The 27868-nt window shown below is 40.9% G+C and overlaps 1 protein-coding gene across 3 annotated transcripts in view; it reads right to left on the bottom strand.

Annotated features, from left to right (window-relative positions):
• The window catches only part of ATRN (attractin), a 146953-nt gene that overhangs the window by 113253 nt on the left and 5832 nt on the right, over positions 1–27868 (bottom strand). For all 3 annotated transcript variants that reach the window (XM_075752833.1, XM_075752832.1, XM_075752831.1), the window contains exon 2: positions 876–959. In XM_075752833.1, the coding sequence (XP_075608948.1) occupies positions 876–959 (84 nt within the window). The remainder of the gene's footprint in view (positions 1–875; positions 960–27868) is intronic.

Raw genomic sequence — 27868 nt, 5'->3', positions numbered from 1 at the left:
AAGTGAAATCATTCATGCTCTCCCGTGACTTGTTCCTATTCACAAATCTCTCTACTTACAGATTCAGGGAACAGTATGGAACGTGCCTTAACGCATAGCTACTAACACACAGCATCGTAACCGGCCATGCAAAGTTTTAGAGACTATACAAATTGATTTTACAGCCCTGGCATCAGCCCGAGACTATGAAAAACATATTTCAACAAGTCAGAGGCTCTGAACCGCTGTACCATCAATCAGACGACAGTCAGAGGAGATGCACTAAATGGGCTACTCCTAAAATCTCTGCCAGAAATCACCAGAAGCAATATAAGGATCAAATACAGGAATGATGGGGAAACGAGGGGAAGAGGTCTAAAGGACTTCTTGCAGTTTGGAAAGCCTTTGCAATAAAGGTCAATAGTCCCTCTGAAGTCCTCATGGTCTAGGAACTAAACAAGCACCTGAGGTGCATCATTACAGAAACTGATTCTTCACGAATAAGGGCTTTAATAGAGTTTGCTCTATTTTCTTCATACTGCCAAAAAATCCCACACATAGTGAATCCCAAGCATCTGAATGGCCCACAAGGACAACAGTTAAATAATTTTTAGGGTTTTTATTTATTTACACAGATGCATTTATTCTCATTTTCCACACACGGTTTCAACGTGAAGGGTATTTCACACAGCAAACCTCAAATTCACAAATCAGTTTGGAGGGCTCAGTTGCACAAAAATCCCAAACTTATTTACCACGAATAACTAAGTGCTGCCATATCTAGTTTTAAGAACAGCAAAAAAGAATCATGAGCTCTAAAAATCCTCAATAGAGATAAACCGCACCTCAAAGTCACAATAAGTAACACTAAACCCCAAGATGTTCACTACACTCACCTTCCTTCAATGAGCCAGGTGCATTTTGTTTTGTATTTGTAATTTCCAGGCCCATCTGTTACATACCCTGAAAGTCCAGTGAGCCTGTAAATAAAAAAATAAAGACAAGCATTAGTCTCCAATGGTATTAAACATTCATAAAGGATTTGCTAAATTTAAAAGATCCATCATTAGATTTTCATTTACTTAAGAGCCACTACAAAAAACCCAACACCACCACAACACAAAACAATTGGTCAATTTGGATTCTCCTGTTAAAGTCTCCGTAGGTGAAGAACAATAGTTGAGAGGGATCATTTCTCTATCAGATTGATGGTACTGTTTCAAATTGGCACCCTAAGGCAAAAAAAAAAGACCTTCCTCCACAAACAAACACTAATACCATCCAGTCAGCAAAAGGAATTCCCTAACGGAAAAGCTAAAGTTATCCCTGAACTATTTATTTAGATGAACTACACAATTCTTACAAGAAGTTCAGATGAATGAATGGCAGAAGCCCTTGCCCTGTCTGTATTGACTCTTCACAAAGTCCTCGTGAAGGTCTGATCCCCATCACCCTTTAATGCAAAATAAGACCTTAATTCCCCATGCATCAAGGGCTGCAAAACTCAGGACAACGTCAGAGCACGGCATCCCCCATCTTCGGTTCCCTGTTCCCATCCTCACATCATCCCATGTTAAGCAATCAAAGTCAAAGAACTGAGTGGTCCCCGCTGCCAGGATGGTGCCAGGACTACCCTACAAACATCCCTTCCCCTCTGCGCCTACAAATGGTAGGTGACAACTCGACAGTAGAAAAGACTCTGGAGAAGGTCCCAAACACCAGGCACTGAGATACTGCATCTCCTGCCTCAGCACGGAGACTGGCAGGAGCACGTGTGGGGAGAAGACAAAACCAAGAGCCAGGCTGTTCAGATACACGCTCCCATCTCGTATGCATTAGTGAAAAAATTCCAGATCAGCTTTAACAAATAGCTGAAGTATAGCAGAAACAGTTGAAAAATAAATTACCAGGGAAGGAAGACATCAAATATCTGAAGATGCCCAAACATCACCTTCTGGCAGAGCACATACTGGCACCTCAAACAGGATCCCTACCCAGGGAGGCTGTACACTCCATCGTCGGCACATGGCTGGAGCAAATCACAGCCTTCTGGCAAAATTAAATTGTCCTACTTAAAACACAGTGTCAGTAAAACAAGAACATTCTACAAAATCAAATTTGGCAGAAAAGAGAAGGAAGCAAGATCATAAGTTCCCAAAATCAGTATCTTGGAATCTTTTGCTGTGTCTTTTCCTAGGGATCTGTTAATGTTATCATCTAATTATTTTTTTTTTTTTCAATATTTTGACTGAGTCAAAATGGTTTTCCAGAATCTTTTCCATAGAGCACTTCTAAGGTTCATCTCTGATCCAAATTAAAAAGGCAAAACCCACAGATTTTGAAAACCACCTTCCTCTTCCTCCATATTAATTTATTATAATACTTTTCAACCCCAAAAATTTAGCTTAAGATGTTTAAAAGCCAGTTACTGAAGTTCTGCAGGAGATTTACATTTAAGCAAGTGAAGAAACAACTCCCATTTTCAGGAGCACAGGAAGCATTTGTACCTTCTATGAAGACACAGACAGATGTAGATAGAGATGTAGATAAACACACACACACACACATATATGGCTTCAAAATCTTTGAAAATTTAAATTACTTATCTACTGACCAGGAATTTGCAAAAACAGATGCAAATTCCAAATTATAGGCAATAACATCTAGTAATTTTGTCTAAAAATGCATCCTTTTGAAAATAATATCCGCAGAAAAGCTAGGTATCAAACTATATCAACACTTCAACACTGACAGCGCTTTGCATGCAACCAAGAGTAAACAGACTGGAAACCTGAGCAAGTCTCTCAAGCTAAAAACAGCCGCATGCAATCTGCCAAGCTCTCAAAGAGCCTCTGCTCAGAAAACTCTTTGAACAATTTTTTCTGGAAACAATTACTAAATCATTCACCATAGAAATGCTATCAAGAGCGATGGAAAAAAAAAAAAAAGAGCATTTCAATATCAACCTAATTTAATCATATTTCAGCAATGCAAAAACAAAACACAGGATTTAGTTTTTAAAAAATAACCAAAGTCAAATTTATTTGATTGTCTATTAGTTAAATCCTTATCTGTAAGTTACTCAGATTCCTTACTAAGCTTTAGAAGCTGCTGCCATTATGAAAAAATAGAGGATATTAAAAAAGAAAAAAAATAAAAATCAGAGTTGATATCTCTGAAAGCAAAAGAAATAGGATCTAAGCTCTTACCCCACGTACTGCCTGGTACAGACAGGGCATTAGCAGATCCACGTTACTCTACCAACACTCTCGCAGAGAGACGCTCCAAGACAAACAGAAATAAATACTAAGCACTAATAGAAAACTGAAGCTGGAATTTTATCTTTACATTCAATAGAGAAAGCTAAAATAATCTTCCAGCTCCAGTTAAAAAAAGCAAACAAAAATCCCTCGTCCCTTCAAGTGGGTCCTGCCTGCACCATATGCAATGGTGTCTCGTTGGGCACTGATAACTAGGACATGTCCTACACAATGTTTTGGCTTTGTCAGTGAGCGAAGGCTGAGGAAGGGAATACATGAGTAACTCGTGGAGGAAAAACACGCCAGGAACAAAGGAACTCTTCCTATGAGGGCTGGCTGAGAGAGTTGGGGTGGTTCAGCCTGGAGAAGAGAAGGCTCCGGGGAGACCTTAGAGCCCCTTCCAGTCCCTACAGGGGCTCCAGGAAAGCTGGAGAGGGACTGGTGACAAGGGCAGGGAGTGACAGGCCAAGGGGAATGGCCTGAAGCTGCAGGAGGGGAGATGGAGATGAGATGGGAGGCAGAAATCCTTCCCTGTGAGGGTGCTGAGGCCCTGGCCCAGGCTGCCCAGAGAAGCTGTGGCTGCCCCTGGCTCCCTGGCAGTGGTCAAGGCCAGGTTGGATGGGGCTTTGGGCAAGCTGGGCTAGTGGAGGGTATCCCTGCCCATGGCAGGGGGTGGGACTGGATGGGCTGTGAGGTCCCTGCCCACCCAAACCAGTCTGGGATTCTACTTCAAGGTGGGACATTTTCCTGACATACACTGGGCTATGGACTATAACTACTCTCACCATGTACGCCAGAAGATTCCTACCCCCGGGTAACCCACTACCAACACCACCAGGCTCTGAGGTCTTTTGCCTTACTAAATGCTTTGTGCATATTTATAATTTTATCACTCAGATGCAAAACACAGATTCCATAAAGTATGGAAAAGTATCGATTCCCGTTTGTCTTTGCTAACTTGGCAGTACACGATGCTACTCTACAAGAAGCACTTCTGTACTTGGGTGTTACATCTACCACTCTGCAAGCAGCAGTTGCTACACCCTGAGAATACAAAAAAGCAAGGTCCTTTAACTATTCTCTGTGATGCATAAACCCACATACACACAGATGGAAAAGTATAGATAATGCATTTAGCACCTATAAAGCTACAACACTGACTTTAAAACCTCCAGGGTGGAAAAACAATTGCAAGGATCTCTTTACAAAACTGAGATTTGAAAATATATACATACAATCATGTGCATATACAAACTATTCAAGCCTTGTTTCCATACTACCAGGTGGAAACAGTGTTATGGACAGTTGGTGTAACTTCTTCACTGATTTTTAAGTGGACTGCAGTATTTAAGAATCAAAGAGAAAAAAGGGAGTTAGGGAGCTGAATCTACAGCACACCTATTCAAAGGGCTCCAGCCTTGAGCGCTGCCTATTTCAGCTTTTTGTAAGACAAAGACAAAAGAGAAGCAATGAAAAGGATCAAGATCTCACAAAAGAGAGCCTGCTTCAAAGAGAAATATTTAAAAGAATTCTGTGTATTTAGCTACTCCCCTCTAGTTCTGGGAGCCCCCGAAAAGCACAACGCCAACACAAGAAAATCAGACAGCGAGCAATGGCATCTCCTGGGGAAAGAGCCAAATCTGAGTGCTGGAGCATACCAGATAAATCCATGTGTTTTTAATAATAACACAAGTAATACTAGCCATGTATATTTTTCAAATACAAATTAGTATACACTGACAAAGTTCCTGCAGAGACATGAACTGCACAACTATGCAAAGACTCAAAGCTGTTATCTAATTACCATCTAATAAATTTAAAGCAATCCTCTTGCTAATAGCCGAGTACAAAAAGTCAAAGTCGAGAGTAGCTGATAACTTAGGACTAAATCACTTTGCAGCACTTGCTTCCAAAGTATTGCAACATAAAGGTACACTATATGCCGGCAATGAGGTGTTGCATATATTTATATTTTCATCCCAAGTACAAAAGAGAAAATGCAGATTGCTTTTTCTTCATTACTCACCAGAAAAGGTAAGCAGGCTGGCTTGGTTTATAAAATACATTAAACCTTAATCTCCAAGAGGTCATCAATGGATCTCAAAATTGGTTTGTATTGCTTTCGATAAGACTGCAGAGACTCTTACAAAGCCACAGAAGACCTACCAGTGCATTGTCTGGAGAGTTTTAGCGCAGCCTTTCCACTAAAGGAAAAAAAAAAAAAACCCAAACCCAGTTGCTCATCCTGATTTTGAAGTTGCTAAATCTAGAGACTGATGCAAACAGTGAGTTCTCCTCCTCTCTCCCCTTTCCTTCCCAAGTGCTGCTGCTCGCCTCAAGCACACCACAATTAAAAGCCATTGTTTCGGGTAAATTTGAACTTGAAGCCAATAAAGAAAGGGCTGTTACAGCCTATTACCAGAACAATGCCATTCTAGCCTAAATTGATTAACAATTTAGCTTTGTTCATTCTCTCAATAAACCCACTGAGGTTAAAGGATATATCCTTCTAGGGTTTGCTATAAGCACATGCCCTAATTTATAGGCATGGCATCGTGATCAGCCACATAGGGGATGAGAGAAGTAGATAAACAAAATCTATGCATCTACTTCATGAATTTCTAATGTGTAACAGCTAAATCCTCTCTTCTGCCAGCTAGGGGCCACACCGCAGGTACAGCTGTGAAGATATAATTAATTACATGCCAGGTCTCACACCGATGAAGGTAATGACGTTACTGCAAAATCAAGTTTGGTAAGGATTTAACCTATGCAGCAATAGGTACCTAACCAAACACTGTGAACTACTCCAAGTGTATATAGAGACTCCCACGGCCAAAGCCTCCAGTGCGACCCAGATAACAGAGTCCTCAAGAGCAGGAAACTCATTCAAAAGCCATTGCTGCCACCGTAATCCCAGAAGCGTCATATCTGATCACCTTAACTCTACAACTAAGGGTGCAAAGTCACTGCTCGTTCACCCTAAGGCTTTTTCAGTTACTCCTCCATGGTGCTATCGCGCTAGTTTCTGCACTGGCTTGACGATAGCTCTACTCTGTGATTTCCAAAACTCTGGGATATGAGCTTCCAGATGGTGCAACCCTCCTTCTTCCAGAAGCTGCCCAGTTCATGTCCTCCCTCCCTAGGTGGTGGCGGGTTGACACAGGATCTGAAAAAAGGTCCCAAAGAGGACAATCCTCAATAGTTTCATCAAAGACCACTCAAGGAATTCCCATTGATCCACGAGATGCACAAAGTGCAGGTGAAGGTGCCTCCCAGTAGTTTTCTACAACCCCAACCGATCTGAACACTCACTTTGGAAAGCGAGAGCTCAAAATTCCCATAATAATGCCATTTATTGCCATACTGCACAACAGAGAGGCACGCAGCCATGAAATCCCTAGAAAACCTGATGGTTTTGCAAGGAAAAAGCATCTTTGACCATTCTCACAGCAACACGTCACTATTCCAGCGCTTCCAAAACCATCCTCTGCGTTGCTTTCATCTGGGTTTTCCTCCCAGCGAGGATCAGGTATTTCAAGGTCGTTCTACGCCGCTCTGCCAATCTCACCGTGGCAAAGAGGTCAGAGAGGAGTGACAATCGCCCTTTACGCTTAATAGCTTCTGTTTTCATCCCCCTTTCCATGGTAGAGTTGAATTGATGCTAAAGAGCTGTCTTGCTTCAGAAAAAAAAAATAAAAATTTGAATGACTGACACAGTTAATTTGCTATGGGAAACACTCTTTCTCCAAAGGAAGAGATTAGCTTTGCCCTTCTGTGTGAGACATGTAAAAATATGGAAAGTGATTTCCTGGCTGCTGATCAGAGATAAGGGCAGAGCCTGAAAAGCCCATCGAGGTCTGAGAAAGGATGACAAGAGAAACCGCAGCAGGTAAAATGTATCACCGCAGCCTCTCCTGTCTGAGTCACAACCCGCAGCACTGATGCTTGCAAACCTGCTAAATCCCTCTTTGCTCCTGAAAAATACGCCTTGATTCGACAAGATGCCGCGCTCCAAAGACGACTGAATGACCGTCAACAGACGAGATCAAAAGGCACAAATGCTGCTACAACCTTAAAAATCATTGAGTCAACATCTAGAAACCAAGTATCTTCAAACATTTCCCCTCTCCAGTTGGCCACCAGTATCTCCGTCGTGCTCCCGATCTCGACACACAGTCCCCAAAAACAAATGCCACCGAAGTCATCTCTTTTGAAGCCAGCTGGTGCCTCTGCCATTATGCTGCTGGAGCTGCCAGCTGCTTTTGGCATCATCAGCAGGGCTGATCTTGAAACATGTCCCTGCCTCAGCTTAAATAAGCTGAGCCACACCTTGAGCTCCTCCCGGTTGTCTGGCTATTCCTTTAAAGTTTCACTTGCCCAACCAGATCTACTGCTGTGGAAGGAGAGGAATTTCAGAGATATTTCATCTCATCACAGAAAAGGCTTGCTTTCTCTTACTCTTACAAGTAAGAGTTGTACAAGAAGAAGTTATAGTAATAAGTAAACGAATTATATCCAGAGAAAAATCATTTGAAAAGACACCAAATTACCCAGCCTCAACACTTGGGACAGCAGAAATGATGGAGGAAAAGCTGTTTTTTCCTCATCCAACCCCATTTCCTCATGTCAGAAGTACTGGGGAAAAAAAGAAGGAAAAAAAACCCAACCAAAACCTCTGCTGGATCTTAAAAGACACCGGCATTGCACCAGTTTCACAACCACCGGTTAGAGACACTGCCTTGCAATAACATCTGCATTTGGACACACCAGAAACACGCTGTAGCTCCACCTGATATTCCTGCCTCTAAGTTTCTCCAGCTATTAAATTCGAACTGAAAACATGCCAAATTGAAATCCCTGTCTATCCTCCCATGTCTTTACTTCCAGCACCATCTGAGAGACCACAAAACAGCATTGTTCACTGCATAACCTCAGCTTTATCTCTGTTGAACCCAGCATCCAAGCTGCAGTGTAAAAGTAAACATTAGTGTGTACCTTGACTATTGCAAATCCTTCCCCTATTCAAATTTACTGGGGAAAACAAAGAATAAGAGATATTATTATCATTATACCACAGGAGTGTCTTCTTCACACAAGCAGTATTTTTAAGTGTAGATTTCTATGGCTTTGCTCTACTATCTCTAGATTATCATTGATCTCTGCTTCCATACTGCAACAACTCCAATCTTTATCATCGGTTTTGTTTTTTTTTCTTCAAAACACTTTACCCAGAGCCTGTACAATATGTAGAAACATTACCACAACAAAAGGCCCCTTCCTGACATCCCCTTGAAGCCCACCTTTATCCAACGCCCATACGTGAGACAACAGCCACGCAGATGGTGTGTGCTACAACAGTTGTCTACGAAGCTGATCTAACAGCTGCACTACGCTTTCCCCATCTGTTCACAAATCCATTTATTGGATCTTGGCCTAGTTCTTTGAAATAAAGATAATTTAGCTGCAAGTGTTTGTAATGCCTAGGAAAACTCGACTCTCATCCTTCTCTGGTGGTCCTGAGATGCTCCTGGAGTTTATAGCAGTTAAGTAGTCTGTTTCACGACAGGCAGGAGGAGACAACACTGCAGAGCAGAAGTAAATAAAGCTCACATGTCATAAACCATCTCTCTTTGCAGCAAAAAAGGAATAATTCAGCCCCTCTCTTTCCCTTACAACCTTTGGCCAAGAGCCTTTGCAAGAGCCCTCTTACCCACACGAATCGCCTCAGCATCACCCAAAACTCCACAACCCGAGAGATGCAAGTAAGGAGAAAGCACATTATTGCGATTGTCAGAGAATCGTCAAAGGCTAATGATGAAAGATCTCCAGAGCCAGACAGGTCCCATCAAGGTCTACCACTGGAAGATCAAAAAAAAAAAAAAAAAATTCATTGCATTAGATCATCCAGCCTGACTTCAGGTAATATATAAAAGAAACACTATAATATATGCTTAAACGAAGTGTATCTTCTAGGAAAAATAATGGTTCTGAATATACTCGTAAGGATTAAAAAGAAACCCCGAAACATGTCATTTTATTAATTTTTTTTCTTGATCTGTGTCCACGTTCCAGTTTGCATTTATCAAACTTTAGCTCCAATCATTAAGTTTCTCTTTAGTTTTCTAGAGGGGGGTGAGGGCAGAATGCTTTATTATCTAAATTCATCATGCCATTCCGGAAGGTTACGGAGTCTCTTTTTAGAAAATAGTGTGTTGCACAATTTCAATTCTGGTTAGAAATTAAAAATATAATAACTTCTATGCAAGACTCTAGTAATTTCTGCTTGTATTGTTGTATGTATGAATACCTGCAAGATTTCCAAATCATAATAGGGTAAAATACAATCACTGTAATTTTAACAGAAAAGAGTCTCCACATATTCGGTCTACGCAGAACCTTAAATCAACTTAACACATATCTAGACAATTTTTTTCAAGATCTTACAAGCTCAAAGGCTTAATAATCCCCCCAAAATAGTATTTTTTACAAATGAGCTATTTTAGACCATTCCAAGATGCAGTTTGCACTTCTGATTCCACCAGTTTGAATCCATTTTTCTAGCATTCAACATCTTTTCACTCATTATTCTGCCCTCCCTTCTGTTTCAAAACTTAATTGTGATTCACACTCAGTTGCAAATAGCACACAAGGTTTGTCGGATGATTTTTCAGCAGTTTCCCCAAATTAGAAACATTCAATTAGTCAAAAATGTATATTAAGTACATGTACAAGCATTTAAATTGCAGTACACCACACTTGTGTACCTTGTAAATAAGGCATGGTAATTAAAATTTTTAAAGCACATGCTCAGAATTGACAGACACATCAATATTCTCCTCCAGCTGAAGAGCACTTTGCGTTGATAAGCTTTCAAGTCCCGAGTCCTACATTTAAACCCAGGCGAGAAGAGTTCATTGGTGGGACGTGTGTTGTATTGGGAATGAAATGGGGCTGAGCTGCTGACTTCACCTGCCAGCCAGCAGGAATCAGAAATAATCGGAGTTTAAGACCATCTCCACAGAGCAGAGGACCATCATCCTGCTGCGCTTTGCCAAGACATGCAAAAACCCAAGTCTCTACAAGTAAAATAATCAGGAGCGATCCCTTCTCCTTTCCAGTGCTACATGTGAAACCGCTGCCCAGTTCTTCCTAACCAACGCACCCCAAAATACTCCATTTCAACCCTCAAAAAGCATGTTTAAAGCCTGATTTAGCTGCAAACTTGCCCCCCTCCATCACCAATTTCCAAAATCAGAGCGCAGTACCTGCCAGCAGCATTTACAGAAAAGCTCAAGCCAAAGATCAGTCAGTTTTGCAGCACAAAAAGGAAAAGGAAAATATTGAGACATCCTATAAATAAATATCACAGCCTGACCCACTTTCCTAACAGGGATAGAAATAATTCCTTTTATTTCCTGCCTGACATTCAAAAATTTCTAAGCTACTATGTATCAGTGTTACCTGCTGGGAAAATTATTCCCTAAAAAAAAAAAAAGTTAGAAAACAGCTCTGCGTGAAGGTTAACTTTCATTTGGTCCCGACCTGAAAAAAAGGATTTTGACGCAGATCCTCGGGTGTAGATCATTAAAATAACAAAGTACGTCCTGAGATCCAGATAGGGTTTTGTGAACCTACAGAATGACAATCCCTAACAGATTTTAAAGCAGTTTCCTGGCTGAAGCGACATGGAGAAGGTCATGCAAAGAGCAGGGAATCAATATGCAAAGAGAAATTCAGGCTGGAACGTTTGTTTGGGGCAGCCTGGGTTTGTTTACATCAATTCGTTTCTGCAACAGTTTTTACTGAATATTCACGAGAGCTGCTACACCCAATAAAATGCAACAAGTGGCACAGTTTTTTATCCTGCTTCTTGACACCAGTGACATATCAACGTAGCATCTGACAACTAAGCATCCAAAAACAACCTTGGAAGGAAATATTCTATTTATTAATGAAACAGATTTTCAGATAAGATAATAATCTAATTATACCTTGATAAACACGCTAATAAGGAAACTGCTGTCACGTAGGAATAATGTAACATCCACAGGAGCCTTCATAAGAATTGAACATGAAATTTAAACTTGAGAGAACAAAGACAAGTGTGGTCCCCTAGAAATAAAGTGTATATGTTCATATCATACAAGGATATATTGTCTACCCCCAAAACGTCCTTCTCCTCTTGTATATTACCGTAAAGAATGAAAGGTAAGTAAATATTATTTGGCTTTATGGAAGAGACAGAAAAGGAATTAACTGTGGGGAGAAGGAGAAGTGCACAGAGCACCAATAATAAAAATTCATTCAAATGCCTCGCTCATTCAACCGGGGACTACGACCGTTGGCTCGCGGAGGTGAGCCCAGCTCACCCTGATTCCTGACCGCAGAGCCTGGTTTTGGTTCCAGCTCCATTCCCCGCCCACGGAACCTGCAAAAGCCACTGGAAATGAGCACCTACCTTCATAACAGAAACTAGCAACATTTAACTTAAGATTGCCAATATCCAGGAGAAAGATAGATGGGACCAAAAAGCTCTCCCTTCTAATATCTAGTTTTACAGGGACTTCTCATTTCCCCATGCATACTGGGACGGAATTGCAATCACCTTCCATAAACATTATAGCAGTCCTTCTCCCCTCCCCTTACATTTTCCATTTCAAGCCAGCTGTTCCTCTATCCCACAGACCATTGTGCTAAAATCTTAATCACAGCGAGAAAAAGAACGATTTGTAACCCCTTGCAGAAAAGCACGAGTGGTATTTTCCCCAAATGACTCATTTTTAATGAAAGCAATTTCACACCAAGTACCAAAAAAAGGAGCTAAATACTGAATACTTGAAGTATTTAATCAAGGCAGATGTACAGTTAGCTTCCTTGAGAAGTTCCCCTTTGTTAAGCGGAATGAAACTCAAAAATAAAGAAAAATCCAGATGACTCGAATTTTGGCAGGACTACATTTACATACTAAAAATGCAAATACCGAGCGCTCATATAGCTACGTGTTCTCACTCCTCCTGTGCTTCTGCTGCAGCAGTATGCTGGGCTCATCTACGCGATACACCCCCAAACACAGGCGCGCTGCTGCCGAAATAGGGCACGTACCGGCATGAAAAAATCTGGCATTAAGATGGTAAACAAGGGGACAAAAGAAAAAAAAAGGGGGGGGGGGGGGGTATCTTGAACTCGAAGGCTCCTCAATAATTAATTTGCTATCAAAATATGCAACTCTAGCACATCTATATATTAACACCAACCCACGTGTTCGACTCAGCACCAGAAATGCTGATGCTTAAGGAGGTCAGCGCAATACAGCCATACGTTCGGCGAGCATAAAAATCCACCTATGCAAACCCTCCGGTGCGCAGACTTTTACTAGGGGAAGTTAAACGGCTGGTGAAATTCCTCTGAAAGAGTCAACAAATTTGATCAACTCTCTGAATGCTCTACCAATCTCTCATTTAGCTGCCCCCCCCAAGAAAATACAGTTTTTGATACGATGCCATTCGCACCTCTGAGGTGAGAAGTCACCTGTACCAGTTTACAGCCAAAGCCAGTATCCTGGCTTAGCATATACAGAAAAGGCCAAACTTTAGGTAGATTCGATTAAATCATCTTAATTCCCTAAATGAAGACTTTGTTCCGCTGGGACAGATTGGTTTAACCACGCTCAGCTTACTTCACCAGCTAGCCTAACCTTCTCCACCAGCTTCTTGCAAGACTGAAGTAAACCCATGCCACTCAAACCACCACAATGTTTAATTAAGAGCCTGAGAAAATAAACCAAATGTGAAAGACATCCAGTAACTCAACAGCTCTGAACTCAAGGAGGTGAAGAGCTGGGGTGATTTTCAAATACCGGAGTGTGTTTGTGAGCCTCGCTGTGACCAGCGAGTATAAATCCCTTAGGAAAAGGAGCGGTTTTAGCCATTATAAACTGCTAGCTTTATTAAATGCATCTGCACCATAAATTTTACAATCTGTATCACATATTTCATAACCCATCAAGACAGATTCTTGGCTATTAAAACACCAAGCCTTGATTCCTTACCGGGATGGAAGAAACAGAAAGAAAACTCACTTAAAAAAAAAAAAAAAAAAAGAATAGACTTTTTAAGTGCATTTTAATCAAGCAAAGAGGATGAGAAACCATTTTATTTTTGGAATAAATGCTGAAAATTTGGAAACAATGCACTCCTTGGCACATAATGCAGGATTTATGGTTTGTGTCAATGCAGCCTTAGCAACAGACTCGCTACAATATCTTTATAATCCAAGCTCTGTTAGCATTTCTGTGTATGATAAGTAGCTCTCGAGTGTTTGTCTATGAAACAGCTCAGCAGTACAGGGAAGGTCACAACCGCCAGCCTACGGATTTCTCAGTTGCCGAGGCGGATATGCATACATGTTTGGGGTTTTTTTCCTCTCTTCTGGTAGTAAATCAGCATCTAACGTACAGCTCTCTTGATAATCACTACAAATAACGCAATTGTGGGTGTCCTTTGAGGGCAGGAGTTGGGGAGCGTGCTCCGGAGGGGCAGATCTGCAAGAGTTCGCAGCCGCCCAGCAAAGACCCAAACTCCCCGAGGGAAGGCGTAGCTGCAAAAGTCATTGCTTCCATCGCCAAGTCTGCCATACGCACCTTTGCCATCGCCTCTGAAATGACTTAGAAAGGAGTTATTCTTGGACAGTAGCAGGAAAAAATGAAATTCCATCTGCTCCCAGCAGATTTGTAACAACAAAAACAAAGATGGTGGTTCAACACTACTTATGCAAAGTTTTGAAATAGCCCCTCACTTCACTACCAAGCTGAGGATGATTTACAGGTCACTTCTCAACTAACTGTCTCTAAAAAAAGAATCCCACCTCCCTACTTAGGATTTAGTCATCACAAATTCTTTCCTCGCTTCGGTAACATCCATGGAAAAGCATGTTTGCACTAGCAAGGAATTTTGCACAATTTTCTCCTCTGTTCACTTTAACAAAGAAAAACAGGAAAGGAAAAGATTTTGCCTGGTTCCAGCTTCCCAATTAGCTTCTTGGAGTTTCATTTAGTTCCCTCTATTCATAACCGAGATGTCTTAAAACATTATTTATAAGAGTAACACTGACCACCTACTATAAGAACCCTTAAGCCTAGTAAGAAAAAGCCCATTCCTGCCTTAAAACTGCTGAAACCAAGACGTGATACTTCAGTGTACCCTATCAGGAAGGATTAGGACAACCACTTCTGTGGGCTCCTGCGGAGCAGAAAGCAATAACCCACTTCACGTCAAGTGCTTCCCTCCGGCGTGTTCAAACACTGCTGCATTGTCCGCCCAGCCCCGCTCTGTGTTCGTGGGAAGGATTTCAAGGTGTTGATGTGACCTGTGTGTGTTTCTGAGGCTGTTTTCCTTTTGACTGTACTTTTATTCCTGGCCCAAAGCAGCGCTCTGCCTTGCTGTCGGGCTGATGAATGCGCACGGGCATAGCATCGAGGGCAATCTTGATGCCTTAGTACTAATTTCTGCTATTTAACATACTAAATTCCAAACTTCAGGTTATTAAAAGGAGAAAATTTCAAGCTGAATGCTTTCCAGACCTAACCACAGCCGTATCAATGCATCATAAGGCCAGTAACCTCCTCTCATCTCCTGTGCTTTAAATTAATCTGTCAGAGATAATTTATACAACAAGGAATAAGAAGTGAAGCAATCATGGTAATAAATTCCTCTTTGACACATGAAAAATACAAAGATACCAGTCACTGGTCATAACAGTTTTCAGGAACCATTTGGTTCTTATGCTAAAATTATCTACACGCAAAGGTTTAAATAAAAACTCACACTGCTGGTGTCTTTTTCAGTTTAAAGGCAGCTGGACACATTTAATAGACATGGTTCTTGCAACCACTGCTGACACAGCAGAGAAGTTTCATAGTGGACTCTACAGGCTTCTTTTAACTATGAGCTTCAAAAAATTCGCGTGCAGTGGTTTCAAAGACAAAAGAAACATAAAAATGATAGCTGTGCAATGTTTCCTCAGATACCTTAAAACTCAGGCGTCCAATTTCAGAGCCCCTCCGAGCATCCCAGGGATCGGGACCACCGAGCGCTCGACCGGGTGGGATTCCCATAGCCCAGGTCATCTCAGAGCCCCTTGTATACTTGAATACACAGAGCTGCAATTTCAAAAAGCAAACATAATTCATGGGAAAGCAGAGAGAAAGGTGGTACCCAGCTCTCAGGAGCCTCACCGGCCAGGATGAGCTCTAGGACAAGGCAGAGCTGTCACGGCAGACCACCGCAAGGCCAAGCAAGGCGAGGATGGAGACCCAACTTGTTTTTTCCCTTCATCCCGCCTGCAGAAACAGATGCTTTCTTGCCTGCCAAGAGCTCTGCGGTACTATTTTGAGCTTTTTGCATCTCGTTATTTAATTTATTTATTAAAGCCTGATTCGGGAAAAGGGAGACAAAACTTGCTCAAAGCATTCGGGTTTTATTTAGATTAAGCCAGGCTGTTCAAACTGGCTCGTAGTCAAATTGTTCCACTAATTAGAATCCCTATTTTAGAGAAAGTGGAAGTATTCAGTTAGATTCTGCAGCTGTGTAACTCTTTACTTAGAGGGTGTGTTTCTCATCTCAGCAAGTTTAACAAGCAGAGTTTGAAGCATCCGACAATTCCCGAACCATGAAATAGCATTCCCTAGAAAATAAGTCGATTGAAGTTTTAGCTGGAAAATTAAAGCACATTAACTGCTCACCATTAGTTAAATATTAGAGGTGAGAAAGCAGCAGCTGCCCTAGGTACAGCATGCCCTAGTACTGCCACCCGTTTAAAATGAAGGTTAATGGGCAATAACACCACAAAAGCAGTACGGATCAGCAGCGTTTAAACCCTTCCCATCAACTACATAACAAATTAAACAACGATTTTCTTTTTTCCTCTCTCCTAAATGACTGTCTAAAAGGGCAAGTATTTTAAAGACAGGAAAAGCCAGAACTGATAAATATTGAATGCTCAGCATTTCAAAGCTTAACTTGAGCCACTATTTTTTGTTATGTGTGGCAAACAGTTTTAACACAGAATCCAAAAGTGTTTCATGAACAGCAAACATGCAAAATCCTTGAAAGCAGACAGGGCTGTTCGGCCAAAGACAATTATTAAACTAGCTCATCCAACGCAGGATGGGACCTTTCACAACAGCCCCTTTTAACATCAGAGAGCAAACTCCCTGTTGGAGTGAGTCCAGAGGAGGCCACGGAGATGATCCAAGGCCTGGAGCACCTCTGTTGTGGAGACAGGCTGAGAGAGTTGGGCTTGTTCAGCCTGGAGAAGAGAAGGCTCCGGGGAGACCTTAGAGCCCCTTCCAGTCCCTACAGGGGCTCCAGGAAAGCTGGAGAGGGGCTGGTGACAAGGGCAGGGAGTGACAGGCCAAGGGGAATGGCCTGAAGCTGCAGGAGGGGAGATGGAGATGAGATGGGAGGCAGAAATCCTTCCCTGTGAGGGTGCTGAGGCCCTGGCCCAGGTTGCCCAGAGAAGCTGTGGCTGCCCCTGGCTCCCTGGCAGTGGTCAAGGCCAGGTTGGATGGGGCTTTGGGCAACCTGGGCTAGTGGAGGGTGTCCCTGCCCATGGCAGGGGGTGGGACTGGATGGGCTGTGAGGTCCCTGCCAACCCAAACCAGTCTGGGTTTTTATGAAATAGGGCATTTTCACTGTTTGTACAAAATTTGTGAGTTAAACATGGCACAGTTTGCTGTTGCTTCCAAACCCAAATGAATTTAGTATTTGCATGGCAGGTTTACTACCTCAGCGAGACACAGGATTTCACACTGTTAATGTTGGCTGGCATAATAATCAATAAGTAATTCACACATGGAGAGCGGGTAGTAAAAGTCACAGCTGATTCATTTATTACAGCTTTGGTTCAGAGCTGTCTTTTTGCCTGTGATCCTCAACGCCCTATATCGAACTGAAAAGCAGACGTTTTCCCATGGTTCTTCGTCCTCTTTTCTCTGGAGACAGAATTATTTCTACATGAGCAGTGCTGTGACCTGTCAACAAGCATGTATTGCTCTGCCAAATGAGCCTTGATACTCCAAAACCTCGTCCGACCACTAATTTGCCGCAGAGTATTTAGTGTCCTGCCTACCCTCGTCACACTTCCACATTTCCCAAACACGGGTGCGTTGGGAAGAGGAGTATTTTATGAAAGTCTCGGTGCAGTGAAGTGTTGCATAAAAATTACAGGTTAGTGCAAAACCATTGTAGGGTTACTATCATTTCAGAATTGTATTAAAAATAATCACTTTTTGACCCAAAGAGGAAGGTTGCAACAAATAAAAAATCTTTTATGGAAATAAATCTAGGGGAAAGAAAGAAAAAAAAAAAGAATAATTTGTAAATATGCCTTACTAAATTTGTACATAAAAGCTATAACAATATATAATCGCTGTTGCACAGGTTCCACCATTCCTCAACAATAACATAACTTTCCACATGAGATTTTATTTGAATTTTCCAAACCATTAAAAGCTAAAATGGTTGAAATTAATGTTTCAATCCTATGAGCACTTAAGTACATAAACTTTATCACACAAAGAGTGACAACACGTACTGTTGGGTCTGTCACACAAGCAACCAGAACTGGGAGCGCACAATTTCCAGCAGAAAGCTGGAAACAAAACCTTGCACTTTAAAATAAAAACCCAAACATTACAACATTGCAAGTAATGAAAAAATTGGACTTCCTGCTAATTAGTTTTATATACAGAAGAGCACCTGAGACCTCTTGTGAGGCCCCTGAAAGTTCAGGCTTCCTCAAACAGCGGTTTGGGGGTTAAATTCAGCTCCGACTGGAAAGCACAGGCAGGTGAGAAGAGCCAGCCTGCTCTGCTGGCAGAAGTTCACCATGCCAGTGATAACATAAACACATTATTTCACTTTAATTGTTTCCATTCGAGGCTGTTGTTCTATATTAAGAGTGTTTCAGGCCTTTATATAACTTTTCATATAGTTAAATCTTAACATAAAAATATTTATTTTCTATTTGGGAAAATATTGACATAGTAATGATTAGGAAAAAAAAATAATCTCTGTATCTGCTCCCAGTCTGAAAAAAAAACCCACCCAAAAAACAAACTTCTAATACAATTTCCTAGGGTTTAAAAGGGAAGACTGCATGACAAAATGTTCTGCAATTATTGGCTTCTAGTTTCTAAGGCGTGTGAGTAGATGGCAGCATCATCGGGTTGTACAGAAACATCAAATGGCTGGTGCGAAACAAATCATCAAACTCTCCAGATTAAACATTGGGACTTGTCTCATTTCAAAAAACGTTATTTGTTCCATTTGTCCAACTCAGGAGAGGAGCTTGGCAAAGCATACCTTCAGTAATTGAAATAATAGTTTATGTTCAGCACCCGTGAAGCATTGCTGAATGAACACTACTTGTTTCTTATGCTGATGAGAAATAGCTGCAGGCAAGAGCATTTGCTAATCAATAGACATCAAGAACTTAAGAGTAAATGACAACCAGACCCCCTAAAAATAAGAGCAGAAGAGTCCTCTTTGCCAACAGGCAATTAAAAGAAATAACATCTGATCAGAAGGCAACGATATTACCCAGGAAACGTTCGTGCCAGTGCTTTTAACCACATTATCATTTTCCCTCCTTCTCCCCGCTGCCTTATTACTTTGTCTTTCGAAATGCATCATGCTGACAAGTAACAATCATTCAAAGATCAATTACTGTTTCTGGGTCTTTTTCGTATAACTTCATCTTAACAGGTTTTTTTCTGTAAATCACCGCGAGCGTAACGCTGCATTACGCAACGCTGTTTCACCCCTGTTCTGTCATTTTATTCACCCTGCTTTCCCAGGATGACACTGTGATCTCTGTACCCAGGATCCCCAATGACGTCCTAAGTGATGTAATCAGTGCGTATCTGTGCACTTTACCCAGGTCATGAACGAAAATATTAAATTAGGTTCCAGTTCCAACTTCTTACCAAAATAATACTCCCCTTTGAAACTCCACCTGTTTACCATCTAATTGACTGCTGCCCTTTGATACCTATCATTTGAGAAGGAGCCTGGTTAGTTTTATGTCAATAGAAATGACAGAACGGAAGATAAACTTGGTTGTCAGCATCCTCCACTTCTCCTGGCTACCACACCAAAGGTGAAAAGTTCTTTATAAGTCACGTAGTGTAGTCCGGCTTCTCTATTTCAATAATACTCCAGGTGACATTGAATCAAACGGGCTGCCCAAGGCCAGATAGCATTTATCTGTTACAGATGCCTTCATCCTAAACGATGCTTAAAAAACATCGCCCCACACATATCATTAGCACTCTTGCCAGAGATATGTTTTGTTTAAAATAGCATCACTTACAAATGGCAAACCTACCTGGCAATTTCTGTCTGTCTCCGATCATTCTTTCCTTTAACGTGCTCTAAAGCCCTGTTTGCTCTCAAGGTCAGATTGATGGGTCTGTAGATATGCAGACCATCTTTCCTACAACTTTTTTTTTTTTTTAATAGATACTGCACATCACTATTCCACAGTCCAAAGACTCACCTAATGTTACTTTCTACAACCGGCTCTTTACCCTCACTATTTCTAAAATCGCTCTTAAAAGATTATGAGTACACCTGCCGAAGGGCAAAATTCAATTATAGTTACATGGAGGAAAGATTTTAAAAGTGAATTAAGGATATAGAGGATATAACGCAACTTCTGAAGATATAACCAAAGCATTAAGGTAAAAAGAGAAGCAATGAAAAAGGCAGAAAATTTGATTTGAACCAGTGAACGTGAATCCCATTCGTACAAATAATGAAGACAACGTACAACATGGACTATTTTAGGGGGAACACAATCCAAATGTTATGACTAGGACTCCTACATACTTCCTCAGTACAAATAAGTAATACGATATGTATCCATATGTACCATGCTCTCATTTCCAGCGCTCATGATCAGCTCTGCAGTTTAACAGTCAGCTTGGGAAAGGATCTGCATTCTCCAGGACACTGGTGTGGGAAACAGCTCTCTAAGACCAGTTTTAGATCGACAGGTAAGACTCCGATTTGCATCAGAAGTCTGACAACACCCCACCCTCAGTCTACAAGGGCTGCAAAGTACACCACCAACAACCAAAAAAAATGCCCAAAAGCCAAAAAAAAAACCCCAACCCAAAGCAGACCACACGAGGGACAGAAGTTTCCTTTCCCCATTTTCAATCCTGTTGCACTTTCCTGCTGTGAGTTGCTGTTGACACCACCGGGAAGCAGACGGCAGAGAAGCATGTTGTACTCTCTTTGGCTTCATCTGCACGTGCTAAGCTCCTGCAGAAATACTTCTGAAGATGCCCTGGAACAAGGCCGAAGGTGACATATTGACATCACTGAACTTTAGTCACCCAAATTACTTGGTGCCCAAGTTAGCGTGGTCATCTCCCATTCAGTCCATGGGCAGCATTCCTCAAAAGGCAACTCATTTTTAGATCCCAAGCAGGGTTTAATTTCAAAATACCACATGTGAAAAGTTTGGCGTTAGTTTACTCTACGTGCAGTATGAATGTCTCAAACAGTATCAGTGCCAGCAAATGTATTTAAGATATTCTATGTTGAAATCAGTAAGACTTTTGCTAACAAGATTAGGGTAAGACGATACCTAACTTCCTTCACATTCTATACATCAAAACTACTCTGGACAACTATTTCACATGGCTGACCTGGTCGTCTTTCCTCCTTAGCTCCATCACTTACACAGGATATTATATACTAAGGAACATTAAGTGACCTGCAGAATAATTATTTTAATACCACACCTAAATAATTGTACAGCTTTACCTACACCACAAGTGTTTTACACATAAGAGCTGCACAGGTAGCTGCCAAAAGAAGAACATCCCAATGAGAAAATTTAGAAACTTATCGCTCCCAGTATTTTCACTTCAAGCAGAAGTTACAACGAGACGTCATTAATTAGGGCCAAATTTTTCCAGAGTTTGTTTTTAAAGACTTTGTCCACATATTCAAGAGCTAATAATGAACATGTACAACCAAGGGAAAAAGCTCATAAAAAGACTCTTAGCTACAGAGTGATTTCCACTCTAAGTCATTAGCAGAAAGGAGAACCTCTGTCAAAATGCCAGACGATCACTGTAGATAGATATATATCTATATGTGTGCGTGTGTATATATATTTAACCCGATTAAAATTATAGCTATCAGGGGTTTTTTATTTAATTGGAGATTAAAGGGGAAGCAACTTGTGCCAAGTCACAGTCCTGACCTGCCGTAAATCTTTAGCCCATCAACAGCCCAGACTCCCAAAGGGCTTCCAACGCTCAGTCTGTTCGCTAGGCACAGCACCTTGTACTACTCCTACTACATGTGTAAATTAGGAGAACTTAAAAATTCTCCACAATACTTTCTGGTCTCAAAAGGAGTGGCTTTTCGTCTTCAGATATGACAAAGACACCACAGAAATCATTCATAGTGATTTATGTCCTTCAATATCGATGGATAGTAGCCTTCATCCAGCTACTCTTTATTTTTCAGTGTGAATTTGTTGCTTTCGGCCACACCGTTCACAAAATTATTATACTACAAAACACTACAGGAATTGGTAATTCCAGTTGCGTCTACAGCATCCTGTAAGTCTTCCTAAACCTGAACAGTAAGAATTCCTTCAGTAGATGACAGGAGTTCACTTACTATTGATTGACCTTGCTATAGAAAAGCAAGGCAGCCTTGATGGCCAAAGAGGACCCCATGAAGCCTAGCCATGAAGCGCTGAGGCTTTTGCAAATCTGCTGACATTCATCACTCCATCAAAACTTTAAACCAATAGGAAATGTATAAAACAATTAAAGGATAAACAGAAATCAATGGATAAGTACACAGCTGCCTCCTACAGAATTTCTTCTTCAAATCCACAGATAAAAGCAAGGAACCCCTTTCCAAGGGCTGCCTTCTGCTGTTCTCCAGCCTCAACAGAAGAAAAAATAAACCTCTTTTTCAGGTAATGCTACAGAATCAGGGTCTACAGAGGAGAGAGGGAAGCTCACTGCATACGACCATTTCTAAGCTGCAGTGGGTCTGCAAAGCAACAGGGCAGAGCATCCTTCCCTCTTCCTCACACATGGTGTAAAGAGAAGCTCCCAAAGCCTTCTTCAAGAGATCACAGAAATGCAGCTGATTCCTAGAAGGTTGCATAAAGCCTACATGTATAGAAAGATCTCGGGACTGAGGAGGAACACAACAGTTAGAAGAAGATTGGAATGGCAGAAGTATTTGGATCACAGCAGCTGTGCATGGCAGAGCCTGTTTTTAGCCCAGTAGCCATGTCTTTACCCCAGAACAAGATACATGAAGTTACATGAACCTACGAAAAAGGAAAAACCTCCCTCCGCCTTCCCTGGGAGAACCTCCAGCCCAATCATAGTGACTTGCTCTGGGGGATGCTCCTTGTTCTCCACCATGGCAGGTCTGCAGGCCAGCATCACCAGCAGTCCACCTCCTGCAAGATCTCACCAACTTTGGTGAGCCTCGTGGTAAAATATGGCTCACTACAGTTCACTGCTTGAGGAGGCCTGGTATACAATTTTATAAGGTAAGCCACTATATCTTCACGTCTGCACTCACGTTTTACCATGTTTTTGTTCTAGCTGCCTTGAGATGCAGAAAGATCAGTGGGTTTTTGGAGGCTGGGAGTACGGCAAAGGATGTCTTCTTCAGCACGATGCCTCATCTCATGCATACTGTCATACATACATATCTTGTACTGAAAACAAGCAAACCTCAGGCACAAAAGATATTCTGATGCCTTGACCAGCTTTGATCAGATAACACGATTTTCACATAGCGAGGTTTTTTTTTTTCTTTTAATTCCACATGACAAATTCCTGTCAGCACTGACTAGAGAAACTGAGATCACATTTAAACTTCATCACTTTTAACACACAATATCCTTTTCCATAAGCCTCAGCAAAGATGATTTAGGCATATTTATAGTAACATTAACCACATTTTTTCTATAGGACAGTATTATTCTCAGAGTAGACAAGTCGGCTATCAGTTGCCATGCAAAACTGCCATTGAAGCATGGCTTCTAAACTCCCAAATTCCTATGGAAATCGCATCATCACCAGAACAACTTTAAAACATATAAATAACTTGTCCTTGTTTCATAGATAGGGAAACCAAACCAAGAAGGTTAGATGATGAACTGTATTTCTGTTTGATTCCTAAAGTTGCGTGGTCATTTATTCTCAGGGAATCCCCCTCTATGAATGCTATGGCTACACCCCAAACTTTTTCAGAGTATAACACAGATAAACTGATATGGTGGTACATAGAGGTTCGGCAGAACTGAAGAGGGGAAAATTAAAAAAAAAAGCAATGCTTGCTGTGATGCCATCCTTCACTTTCAGGAGACACTCCCACAACTTACAGCAAAATAAAACCTGAGTACCTTTGCTTAAAAAGACATTACCAGGAAACGCGAACAAAACGTTGCAGCCAGCATTAAGCAAGGGGAACCCACCCTTTCTATTCTTCCTTAGGTGCCGTTAAAGAAGTTACAGGCCACGAAGTCACTACAGCTTTTCCAGCAGAATCACACATTCCCATTTTCCACCAGAAATCCAAATCCCTGTCCTTTCACATTCAAACACCAAACCTGCATAGAAATTGTTATTATGCCATTCACATTCGGGAATTATGCACGTACAGAGACAACATTTCCCTGCTGTCCCAGAAATCTTCCTGAGAACAGCTGCAAATGATCCAAGAATTACTGTTTTAACATTACTATGTTTTACATAGCTCTGAGTTTTCCTTGGGCTCACCATATAAACTCAGATAAAATAAGTTAATAGAATATCAGCAATATCCACTAGAAAGAAAAAAGTAATAAACAGATTTCCAGCAACATTAGAATGGATGTTTTAGAAAAAATGTGCATAGGCGGGAAGTCAAGTTCTGTTTTTGACTTCGAACCACTTCAACACCTCCTCAAAATTATTCATACACCAAAAGTTGAACGAGGGCATATTTAAACACCCATTACCATTCCCAAAATGAAAAACACTGACTTTAAAGAATCGCTGCAACCTGTGCTGGTGAGAAACAGACACCGACTGACCCAAATTTAAAGATTTGCCTGTGATGTGTTTGAATGCAATAAATCTATCAGTTAACAAAAGTGCAGTAACATACTGTCAAGCAGGCAGGCAGCTACTATAAATAAATGCATCTGGAAATACAGAGTGTATCTTGTACAACAATAAACTTTGTTCCACAATTTTCAACAAAAATAAAAGCGACAGACCATACAATTATGCCTGTTCCTAGTCTCCATTTGAAAAAAAAAAAAAAATAAAAATCACAGAACCATCAGTGCCCTCAAAAGTAATTATTTCCCAATATATTATTTTGAATTCAATATTTTTCTTCCAGCAGACCAGCAACTTGAATGTCTGCTCACAATTCAGATACAGCAGAATATTTTTTTTCTATTTTTTTTTTCAAGGACAGAAGTCCTCGATGGGAAATTACGCAGGAGTTTTCCTTGAATTTCTTCTTGTAACACTGACCTGCACAGTCAGCATTTCAGCCCCACGCTACTTTGCATCTCAGGTCTTGGAATGGCAAGGTTTTTTTTCTTGTCCTTGCCTTTGCTGATTCCACACCAGATCAAAGTATGTAACAAAGGCAGAGATAGCAAGCTCTGAAATCACTATAAAATTCATGTGATGCTCTCCACTCTGCACTAATAGGGTATCAGTTGGGTAAATTAATCATTAAACAGGCAGGTGCACAACTTTGGCAGGAAAAGCGCTGCACATTGCTGCAAAAAACCGTCACAAAGCCATCTTGAAAAGTTTATTTTAGAAGAACTCGAACATGTTCTCAATCATAGCAAGTAATGAAATCCAGAAATTGTGCACAGGGTGAACCTCAATCATAGATTTTCTCCCGATAAGACAATTACATTCAAAATATCTGGCAACAGTGCCACAACACCAACACTTAGTGCATTACAAAAGTGTGAAAGGAAGGATATGACACATGCACAAAGACACTGGGGGGGGGTGGAAAACCCCAAACCCACTCAATACACAGCTACACATTGTACCAGCAGCAACTCACCAAAGCTAAACGCACTACAGGTGTAATTTTTTTTTCATAGCAATACTAATGACTGAAAAACAGCTGGGATGAAAACTACCACAGCTTTAAAAGTAGAGTAATTAAAGATACAGTTACTCTTTCACTTCACAATAAAATAATATTAAATTCAACTGAATTTTTCTGAATGGAAAATAGATCTCACGTTCTGTATTTGAGTTCATAAAAGGAGTTTACCAAAAAATGCTAATTCATCTGTGCCAAGCTTCTTCTACTTTGAGTAGACAAGCACCATCTTGGAGACAGGTATTAAATTTTCATGCAATACAAACACTGACTAATAAGAAAGTCTTCAAAAGGGTGTTTTCCTAATGTAGCCTTCCTTATTTTATGTCTTTTCAGATTACAGAAACTAGCAAAGAAAAAGAACAAGGTTTTTGAAAAACAGGAAATAGAAAGAGAAGACAAATAATAGAAAAACTGGGATTTTCACAGCTGCGTTCGTACTTCCTGCATCAGTCTCTACAGAAAGCTGAGTGGCACTGGCTAATGGTAAAAGACATCACAGGTAATTTTCACCCATCACAGGACATGTAACATTCTGTACCTACACGAAGTAACAACTCCTATTTGAATTTTTGTGACAAGCAATAAGCGTGTCCGAGATGAGTGTGTGTACAATGACACTATTCCTTCTGCAGCTACGAGCTCAGCAGGCATGGTAGGGGGGAAAAAAAAAAAAAAAAAAAAAGGTAGTTTACACCTTGGAAAACCCTTGGTTGAAATGCCCAGACCACCTCCGCCAGCATGATCTCCCTTACACCAGCTTAATTCCACTTCTGCATTTTCAGAGAACTGAAAATTCTGAATCTGACAATACCGCTGGAAATTGGTTTTACCAAATTAAGCCACAAGCAGTACCAGGAACATTAACTAGATCCTGGGGTGTCCTAGAACCATTTCATACAATCTGATTTACAGATCAGCTGCCTTTCTTTAGCAGGAATATTGCTCAGCCAATCAGTAAAACGTTTAAATTCTTCTTCATCATGTGAGATGCACTAAGGCTATTATCAGCCCCAAAAACTTTAAAACATTATTCTAAAAATTCCCCACTATTCCGATGTACCAAATTTAGCTTATCAGATTTTCACATGAAGGCTGTTCGGTGTGCAATTAAGGTCTCTTACCATCCCCAACGATTTCACGACTCCGCAATCACGACAGAGCCCTCCCGTTTCGACGGAGCGCAAGGATTTCAGGTTCTACAAGCCAAAGTTGTGCCCTGGAATGTATGCAGGCAGCACATCTGCAGAAACCCTCACAGCAACCTGCGTCTCTATTAAATAAACATTTATTTTAAGCAAAGAAGGGAAGGGCATTAGTGACAGTCTCAAGTAGACTCTAAAGGAACTCCACGTGGATCAGCCACAAACAAAGCAAGGGAACAAAAGCAGGAAACAAAAAGGAAACATCATTACTGGTTCGGTATTTCAAACTAAATGAGTATTTGATTCAAAGCCATGCACAAAAGCAAATTATCATCTCTGTTCTGTGCTGGAAAATTGATTATCAAATTTTCCAGCCCTGCTTTCAAGACACTGCAGTGGTTACACAGGCAGATGTTAGCACATGGCTATACAAGAACAAAGTACTGCAATAAAATTGTTCCGGTCTTTCTGAGGGTGAATTCCAGTCTGTAGCGCCTCACCCCTCCTCCATCAAAACCACTTTATCTACAAAGTCACCTAATTCTCAATCCCACCTTCTGCATTTTTTGCTATATCTTTTCACTATGTTTTAGAAGATGCGATTTAAGAGCTCCTAAAGAACTACTTGCTGAGAACATTTTGAGCGCAGAAAAAATAGCAAAGCTCTACCAGATCAAGAAGCTAATTCCAAGCGCTGTGCTTGGAACTTCAAATTGGAAAAAATTCTTCAAGGAAACCGTCTGTTTAAGAAAAAAGCACCCACGGGTATCATAAATTAATGCAGTAACACAACAGTTTGGTCAGCAGCAGTATTATCTCAAAATATGGAGGATTTTCAGCATGGATCTTCATAGACACTTATGTTAGGCATAGTAAGCTCATGGTTTTAAATCTGATTGCTCACAAAAGCTTCAGAAGAACAAGGCAGGAAAGTGAAATCCGTCACATGTATTGCAAATGTTATTTAACTTTATCAGGACGCACAATAAAAGTATTGCTGGGCCTAGTTCTTTCGCAAGTTAAAAAAAAAAAAAAAAAGCCATGGCTGTGAAAACGGTGCTAACCTCAGTCATTTGTTGGTATTTCAATAGAAGCCATTTATCTTAAATGTAAATTAACTACGATGGTAATGAACACCGGGTTGGACATAAGCTTATTCTGGAGCCATAATGAAAAAAGCAACTGAGACTGTGAAATAATGGAAAAATCCAGAGCAGCATCAGACAACTTCTGCTCAGCTGACTCAGGCAGCTACTCCCTGATATTCAAACAGACATAGAGAAACGAGACAGAA

The sequence above is a fragment of the Balearica regulorum genome, chromosome 4, assembly GCF_011004875.1.
Source record: "Balearica regulorum gibbericeps isolate bBalReg1 chromosome 4, bBalReg1.pri, whole genome shotgun sequence".
NCBI classification, from domain to species: domain Eukaryota; kingdom Metazoa; phylum Chordata; class Aves; order Gruiformes; family Gruidae; genus Balearica; species Balearica regulorum.
This window is presented reverse-complemented; position numbering and strand designations above follow the sequence as displayed.